A 9,596-nucleotide genomic window follows, 5' to 3' on the forward strand; every position below is an offset into this window, starting at 1 on the left:
ACACAATGTGCCAAGTGCCATTTGAACTACTTCACATGTCCAGGCCATTTTGGTGAGATTGTACTGCAGTCGATGATACTCAACCCGTTACTTTTCAAGGACTTATTCACGATTCTCAGGATGAGCTGTTTGAAGTGCCATCGGTTTAAAATTCCGGTAGATGTGCGTAAGCACGTGTTGCAGAACACTGGCGAACGATTGGTAGCTGCGATGAAGGAGCGTGTGGAAGGACGGTGTCCGTACTGTGCAAGCAGAGACCGGCTCAAAAAGCTTAATCTTAAGATAGTGAATGGCACGCAGTATGTACAGCCGTTCCGTGTATATCGTATTGTATGTGCGCTTCGGAAGAACGAGCCTGCCCTCTTTGAACGCATACACATTGATTACAAAGCATTCTTTATGCATAAAGTGTTTGTGCTTCCGAATAAGTTTCGACCGCTTAACCGCATGAACGATAAAATATTTGAGAGCTCGCATAACATTCATCTGTCAAGGATTGTAAAGATTAATCGAGTGCTTAAGGATGAGATCGAGAAGCTGCGGATTAAAGACGAGGAGAGCAAAAGAAGTAAAGGAAATGAAAGTGAGAAAATTGGAATGGATAGGGAGATTGGCGTAGACGAGACTGATAGAGTGAGCGGTGCAGATAAGACAAATAGAAGAGGCAGAGAAAGTAAAACGAGCGAGGAAAGAAAAAGGGCTGAAAAGGATGAAAATAGAAAAAGTGAAATGAGCCGAGAGCAACGCATAAACAAGGATTTGTGCAGCAACATTATCAGCAAAAACAATCGACGTGCATGTTTAAGTACCGCAAATATTGATCAGGCTAATCGATCAGACAAAGAAGCTGTGGAAAAAGGTCTTGGCATCGAAAAAGACAACAGAGTAAATACACACATTGACGATGACCTGTTGAACATGCTCAGTTGTGCTGACGAAAAAAGCGTGGCCTTGATAAATGGCCTGATAAACGCGCTGCAATGTGCAGTGCAGCACTATTTCGACAGCACGGAGTACCCAAATAAGAAAAAACCGCCCGGTTTCAAGCAAACCTTGGAGAAGAAGGAATGACTGTTCAGGCAGAACATGATGGGTAAGCGCGTCAATTACACGGCACGTACGGTAATATCACCTGATCCATACATCGCAACAGACGAGATTGGCATACCGATGCATATCGCACGCAGGCTTACGTTTCCTGAGCGAGTTACGCCATTTAACAGACAGCGTCTTGAGCGCTGTGTAATAAACGGACCGATATTTCCAGGTGCAGAATGCATCGTAGAGAATGGTGTCAAACGCAGCCTCAAATATGTGAAGAACAGGGGGGCGCTTGCCAAGACATTGCTCAAGAACAGCGCTGTGGTACATCGACACATGACATATGGTGATATGGTGCTGGTCAACCGGCAGCCCACATTGCATAAGCCCTCTTTAATGTCGCACCGCGTATGCATCTTGAACGATAAAACAATACGGATGCATTATGTGAACTGCAACAGCTACAACGCAGACTTTGATGGCGATGAAATGAACATTCATCTCGCGCAGAGCCTGGTGGCGCGTGCAGAAAATGCGTATCTGAGCAGCACACACGAGAACTATGCATTAAACGGCAAACCTGTGCGTGGGCTGGTACAAGACTATGTAGTAAGCGTGTTTAATATTACTTTAAAGGACCGGTTGTTCAGCCGGTCAGAGATCAACGAATTGCTCATTGCATCGCGTGAGTTACGTTTTACGATCACCAGCCCAGCCGTGCTACGTCCAAAAGCATTGTACACCGGCAAGCAGTTGGTAGCGATACTTTTGTCAGCATACGATCTTAAAATGAACTACTTACATACAAACAAGATTAGTACGTTATACTGGAAGGAGCATTATGAGGAGAGCACCGTACGCTTTCACAATGGTTATTATGTGCACGGCGTGCTCGATAAGAGTGAGGTGGGTCCCTCTAAGGATGGTCTTGTGCACTGTATAGGGATGCTCAAGGGCTTCCATGTATGTAACGATATCCTTACGGCTATAGGGCGTATGGTAAGTCGATACTTGGTTTGTTACGGACAGCCTCTGGGAATTAGTGATTTTGTGCTAGAGAAGAAACACGAACGGATTAGGGCCGATATTTTTAAAGAAGGGATGGAACGAGGCGATGGTGTGCTACAGGGGTACGTGCAGGAAGTGTTCAAGGATGTTGGAGGTGGTAGAGATGGGAATACTAAAAAAGAAAACACCAAAAATGTTAATTATGGTATAGACATTGACAACGATACCAACACAACTATTGATCCAGTCGGTGTTATTAACCATGTTACGGTACCTTCATCATCTACCCTATATAATACACCCGTAACGATGGCGCCTATGATAAATCTCAGCAAAAACGAAAGAATAAACTTGGACAACGTAATAAAGAAAGAAATGCACACTGTAACATCACAGGTGGGTGATTTACTCATCAAAGGCATAGAAACACCCTTTCCTTTGAACAAAATGGCGAACATAATATTATCAGGTGCTAAGGGCAGTATAGTGAACTTCTCACAGATAAGTGGTTTACTCGGTCAACAAAGCTTAGAAGGTGGAAGAGTGCCGTTGATGAGTAATGGTCGCTCTTTATGCTCTTTTCTCAGTAGCAATGTGCTTTCTGGTGGTTTTATTTTCAATCGGTTCCTTACCGGTCTATCACTCAGCTCGTTTTTCTTCCATTGCCAGGCTGGTAGGGAAGGTCTCATTGATACAGCTGTAAAAACGAGTAGAAGTGGATATTTGCAAAGATGCATAGTTAAGATGATGGAGGGTACGGTGGTGCACTATGATACGAGTGTGAGAGATGATTTGTTGGTGCAGTATGTGTATGGAGAGGATGGCAAGGATCCCAATAGGATACTAAACGAACGGTTTATAGAGATGAATACGGTTAAAGACCAGAGTGATGATAAGAACGTTGAGAATAAGGACTGGGCCGATGGTGAGAACATTACTAAAGACGAGAGTAATGAGAAAAAGTGTAAGAACATTGACAAATCCAACACCGCTATTTGTAGTACGGAAACAGAAGATAAACCACCTTTGAAAGGCACAGATATGCAGATAAGCAGTGCATTTTTGAGGCAAAGAATACAACCGGGTGAAAGTGTTGGCATGATTGCTGCACAGGCAATAGGCGAGCCATCAACGCAAATGACCTTGAATACCTTTCACCTTGCAGGTTGTGCAACGAATGTAACACTGGGAATGCCAAGGCTAAAGGAGATACTAATGGTAGGCAGTAAAAATGTGAGTACAGTGATAAAAGGAAAGATAACAAACAGAATTACGTTTGATCCTAGCACAGTGTTCCTTAAGGATGCTCTGTTCTACTTTAAGGTGGTTGAACGGAATGAAACGGATGTATTGTTTGTTTTGAACAGGGATGTCGGCAAGGATACGATCGTACGGTTCAAGAGAATGTTTTTAAAAGAGATTAACAAGGGTATGGGGAAGAGAGTGACGGTACGCGAAATTATCAGGAATAATAAAAGGGATGTTGGGGATGGTCTGGATAGCGATAACAGTAGTGAAGATTGCCTGGATAGTAGTAGTAATGGGGCTGGTTTAAGTACTGGCATTGATAGTAATAGAGGCAGGAATATCAGTATCAGTAATGATGAGAACGATGCTGTAGTCGAGAATAATAGCAATGAAACTGCTGGAAATACGATCAATGATGGGAACGGTGCCATCTTTTCAAGGATATACACGGAGCAAGAACTGATAGAGCAGATTAGAGACCATTCATGGTCATACAACGTAATAAGAGTAACACTGAGTGCTTGCGTACCAGTAAATTCTACGATAGAAAAAATGAGAGAAAAATTTCGATTGCTAGACAGCGATATAACAGGCATAGAAATAAATAACGATGAAGTAACGGTGCTAGGGTGTGACTATCACACGTTCTTTAATTATGTGCCAAGTCACGGCGTGTATCTGAACGATTATATCGATTTTAATACGTGTATAAGCAATGATGTATACAATACATGGGAGGTATTAGGCATAGAAGCATGTAGATCGGTGATCATCAGAGAGATAAGGGCGGTGTTTCAAGCGTATGGTATAGAAATTGATGTACGTCATTTGATGCTGATTGCTGATAAAATGACCGTTACGGGTGAATATGTCGCGTTTAATAGGCATAGGATGGGTGGTTCGGTGCTTGGGAAAATGTCCTTTGAAAGCACCTACAACTTTTTAAGGAAGGCGTATCTTTATGGTTGTGATGATGAGTTAGAAGAACCAAGTGCACGTGTTGCTCTCGGATTGCCAGTTAGAAACGGAACAGGTATGTTTGATCTGCTCTACGATGATAAATAGGAATTGCTCTATGATCCGGTGAAAAAATGTGCCTTTAGATGCCATTGAAGCCGAGATTTGGGACGAAGATTGAAGAATAGAATTGTGATGTTTGGAGGTTGGTGTAGCGATCAGTGCTGAGCAATGAATTGGGAAAACATGCAGAATAAATTAAATTTGTTGGACGTATTTTCGTACACGTAGCTGCAGATTTTTAGAACTAATTCTTTGCAAATTAAAAAAATGTTTGATAACACAAACTGGTTGTTGCTTTCGGAAAATATTCAAGTGATAGGATAGTGATATGGTAGATTGAGATGCGCCTAAGTGCTAAGATATGGTGTAGTTATGTACAAATACTTGCAATTTATTAGTTGAGCTTAGACGTCACTGTCATACGGAGATTGTTTGCTAGATTTTCTTATTATTTTTTTATTAGAAGTTGTTTACCATCTCAAACATGACACCAGCTGGACAGACACAGAAATACTATGTCATAGAACCATCATGAGAGTTCCACTAAATAAGAGTTACTCGCAGGTTGTTTTATCGTATGTAACACGAGGTATATATGCTTTGCCTATATAGGGCGGAACAAAATGACACGCCCTAGTACGCTACCTAGAAATGAAGATTGTTTGTTTAGCGATTATTTCTCGCTTGAAATATTTGTTATACATTTTTGTGATTGTCAGGTTCCAATAAAATTTTTAGTTAATACACATCGTTCTTGCTGCTCATATCCTTTTACACAACTCAATCATCCGCTTGAAAAGATGCCGTGCATCTATAGCACCAGTCCTTCTCTTACTCATACATCGCTTTATAATCTCTGCTTCCTCCCCATACGTATCGACAAACCACTCAGGCAATTCTCCGGTATTCTTCAATCGGGTGCGCAATATATCCATTTCCATCACCGTTTTGACCGGACACAGCATCTCAAAATAAAGTATGCCACAGTCATAAACATCCTTATAATGGCAGTTCTTGCACTTCATACCTCTTCGTAGACCAAAGTCTGATATTTTGGGCACTAATACCGTCTCGTGTTTCAGCAGAATATTGTTCGATTTGATATCACAGTGAAAGATATTGTTGGAGTGCAGGTAAAGGATACCTCGTACTATGTCTTTAAACAGCAGTGCTATGAAATGCCGATTTATACATTTTTTGTTTTGATAATTTATTATGGAACTGTTGTACAGATAAAAGTATTTGTTTTGGTACATCAAAACATTTGCAGAGCATTTGAGGAACCTGTTGCAGCGCTTCTTGTATTCTTGTGTGAACAAATCACCCGTATCGAAATAAATCACGTTTTGGTGTTCTTTTTGTTCTAAAGTGCTATTTACATTGTTGTTTGGTTTTTTTACAGTGTCAAAAGCTGGCTCGTATAAGTTTTTGTCATTGAGTTCGCTACTGGGCTTCTTTACATTGTGAACGGATGTATGAAATGTGCCTGTCTTGCAAAATGCCCTGTTTGATTCTTCTACACTTCGACGCTCTCCATTCGAATAGCGGTGCCATGATCGGTTGTTTGTGCGATGCTCATTCAAATATCCTTTTGTACGATTGATGAGAACAACATCATTTTCACGTCTCTGTAGCTTTTTATCATCCTGAATTGCGTCAACACTCAGTTCATCAAGCATTCCTTTCAGATCCTTACCGTAGAAAAACAGCTCATTTCTTTTTGCTATAAATTCGCTCAACGTAAACTCGCAGTAATCGCACACCATGTAATAAAACCGCTTCTCACATCCTTGAGCCTTCAAAGACCCCAGGCTATCGCTAAAAATCGAGTGCTCATTTAAGGCACTCATACGGTCACGCAGCTTGCCCATATCAAGTGAACACGCCTGTTCGTCGTTATCACCCGTAATAACGTCTTTCAGCTGCTCAGGCCGTTCAGACATGAACAGCTTGGTGTACTTAATTATATTCTTGTGCGTGATATGCCTGGGCAAGCACTCATTGTGCACATCCTCCTGGCAACATAGGTTAATTTCCTTGAGAGCAAAATGCTGGCCCGTGTGCACATTCATCATTTTGTACACGCTTGCATGTGTACCTTGCCCAAGCTTCTGCGTAAATTTAAAATCGCGCCAATAATTGTCCTTGAGTGTCATTTCGGAGGATCACGGATTAAGTTATTTAAATGTACCAAAAAATCTGAAGTGCCGTTTAAAGAAAACACACACTTTAATGGCGCACTCAAAAATTGGTAGCAAATATAGCACTTCAAAATAAATGAACATTAAGACGTACCATGTGTAACAGAGGAAAAATGATCAAAAATAAGCAAGACGGATAAATTAATCTGATGAAAATTCTTATGGTGTAATTGAAGACATGGCACATGTGAGGAATAAAAGTCTTTAAACCATTAGAGATTATCGCTTCATCCCTGAGAATATTCGATGATTGACATGATAGGTGAATAAGCAAGGCATGCACTGATGATATGTATTGAAGAGCATAATAGCACGTGTATAAGTATAACGATCTTGTATTTTGCTGACTATCACTCTGAAACACGGCAAATTATACATTAAAGAAAATTAGTAGCATTTTATTGTATGTTTGTACGTAGGGCTACGAGCTCATACCGTACCGAATACAATTTTCTTCTCACAATAGAAAGTGCTATCAGATCAGTGTAAGTATGGATACTCCGAAATGATGTTCTACATGTTTGTACTGATGTATTACCATGAGCAAGCGCATTTTCTATAAATTTCCTTTTTTCTCTAAAAGTATCAAATAAAGCGTAATAAAAAGGAACCATATGATAAAATAATTTGTTTAGCACAGCGTGGTGGCAATCTCATTTGCTATGTCTCTATTGATTGTGTGTTACGCTACAATCACAAGTTTTTGTGTACGTTATTTTTCCTATGATAACTTCGGAAATTATTATTTTTGGATAGAATGATGAATTTAATCAAAAGTTTGGTTTTTATACGGATAATGCGCTGTTGCAATTTGGGATAATTTTCTCCATATTTGAGTTTTTTGATTTGACAGCCACGATATGCCTCTCAACAGCGCTTTATTTACAAAATCACTTTACCCGTAGTGTTGCCGCATCGAATATTCATTTCTTAAGAAAATGCCACGGACAAAATACTATTTAAAAAAAAGAAGCGGCGCGCCCCCCCTTTCTCACCCTGGATTTGAAAGAAAATGAAGGACGAGACCAAAAGATCAAAATTTAGATTTACGCACTACCAGATGCTTGTACCAGAACATAGGGTATTTTTGTTGTGAGCAACAGCTTCTTTGACAGTCGAAATGTAATTTTACAGTGCTTTATTTTTCTATATTCAGAACAAAATTATTTTCTGTGGACTACTTGTGGTGACAGGCACTGAATAGTGAGATGCTACAAGGAGTGTGGTTGACACGAAGACATAGTGTTTGTATCTTCATGCATTCTTTTGAATATGGGAGAATGTTATACTTGAATTTGATGATACCCTTATGGCATTGCATTTTCTTTCTGCAGCTGCAAGCCAAATATGCACTCAGCAGTTTCTTATTCCATGCAAAATGTTACCTGATCTATTGTGTGCAGATCCAGAACTAGAAACACCATAGGGCTTTTGCCGATTTTCATGTTTATAATTATGATAGAAAGGTTTTGATAAAGATTACAATGTTAAAACTGGAGAAAAGATGATTAATAATGTTAACTTTTATAGAAATTAGAATTTAGGAATTTGTTGTAACTAGATACCTTGCAAGACATAAACCTGAAACTGATAACTGTTGTTTTATCCTTTTAAATAAATTGTCCGTTTTCGTTGGAATGTTTCGGCATGCGAACCTGGTGAATCTTCTCTGATTGGTATTTACTTTATAAAAGGAGATTATTCTATAATTAATGAGTTGTACCATAGAGACCTTTACAAACATGGTAATGTGCCAAATAACATGCAATACAGTTTGATAGAATGTATTTACCATACCAAAAATGTACCTTTTCATTTTATAATGGTCCTTTTAGCTAGCAGTCTCAATATGATGATTTGAAAAAACATACTGTATATGGCGGTGTAATACAGGTAAAGAGTGAGGATACCAAAGATAGCGAACAAGAACTAGAACCGCTCAGTAAGGGACCCGAAGTAATTACATGTGATAAACGGAAGAAAATACTACTTTTAAATCACTTGCGGTCACGCATACACACCTGTCTCATTTTCTACACGATTCTGTAGATAAATCAATAGTTTTAAACACGACCAAGCTTGATCATGACATTGTACTTATGTAAACAGCATTTAACTCGTTGTATCGTGCTTTACTCCCTTTAATTGTCTCTGTCACAACATTATACGCTTTTTATCGATCCTTCCTAATTAGAAAATAGATAAAAGTAGTAATCGTGCTAAAATGAAAGGCAGAGAAAAGATAAACTAATCTTACGGGACAGTTCCTTTATATTTTATGCTTTACTCATTAACATTCTGCAATATTTAAACATTACTATCTCCACACTGTAGAGTCTATTACGGCTAGAACGTGTCTTGGGATGGTATAAACTTTAATTTTGGTGGATCGAATTCATGTTGTTGATGGATGTCATGAACGGCGAAACCAAGCGATTTAATGATTCATTGTGAGAATAATAGAAAATAATTACGCGTACACCTCGTATTTTTGACACAACAGCACATATCTCTAATGGTTCATCCTAATAAAAATGCGATTCAGGTACCAATAAACCTTTTTAAAACAACGTTAAATCAATCTTGGAAAGCTCTCTCAGATTTAAAGCACTGTTAAGCGTGTTTTATTTTCCATCTTGTTGATTTATGATTGATAACAGCATTCCATGCTGTGTTGCTCGTGTGATCAATACTATCTCTCACCAAACCATGCATTCCTATCCTTTTAGTTCCTTCACGTGTCGTTATACCGAATATTTTGCTGTCCTAGGCGAGTGCAAAATTATTGGGTTTTAAATCGTGCTAGAATCTAATGAACAATAGAGAGATATGTCAAAAATAGGATTGCTATGGAATCGATGAATGTAATGTTGAGTTATTAGCTCGAAACGTCCAGGAATTTTCGCGCTTTTTATCTTCTTAGGTTGAACGCTTTAGCTGAAATGTACCTTTACTGCTTATTATAATGTTAAAATAAAGCAAAAGAACATAAAAACACTGTAGATCACGTATTTTAGATATTTAATCAGTTAAGGATCACTTTCTTTTCTTCTGTTGCTTCTTTTTCTTCATTTCTTT

The 9,596-nt window shown here is 39.0% G+C and overlaps 2 protein-coding genes across 2 annotated transcripts; one reads left to right on the forward strand and one right to left on the reverse strand.

Moving 5' to 3' along the window:
- Positions 1-72: 72 nt before the first annotated feature.
- Positions 73-4,362, forward strand: VCUG_02618 (uncharacterized protein; the record flags this gene model as incomplete). The annotated part of the gene is made up of 1 exon (XM_008077435.1): positions 73-4,362. The coding sequence occupies exon 1, from the start codon at positions 1,087-1,089 to the stop codon at positions 4,360-4,362; it is 3,276 nt and encodes a 1,091-aa protein (XP_008075626.1). The 5' UTR covers positions 73-1,086.
- Positions 4,363-4,995: 633 nt separating this feature from the next.
- Positions 4,996-6,500, reverse strand: VCUG_02619 (PEK protein kinase). Its single transcript, XM_008077436.1, has one exon. It carries the CDS (start codon positions 6,471-6,473, stop codon positions 5,079-5,081), a length of 1,395 nt encoding a protein of 464 aa, XP_008075627.1. The 5' UTR covers positions 6,474-6,500; the 3' UTR covers positions 4,996-5,078.
- Positions 6,501-9,596: the final 3,096 nt, after the last annotated feature.

This window comes from Vavraia culicis, assembly GCF_000192795.1.
Source record: "Vavraia culicis subsp. floridensis unplaced genomic scaffold supercont1.86, whole genome shotgun sequence".
In the NCBI taxonomy this organism is placed as follows: Eukaryota; Fungi; Microsporidia; family Pleistophoridae; genus Vavraia; species Vavraia culicis.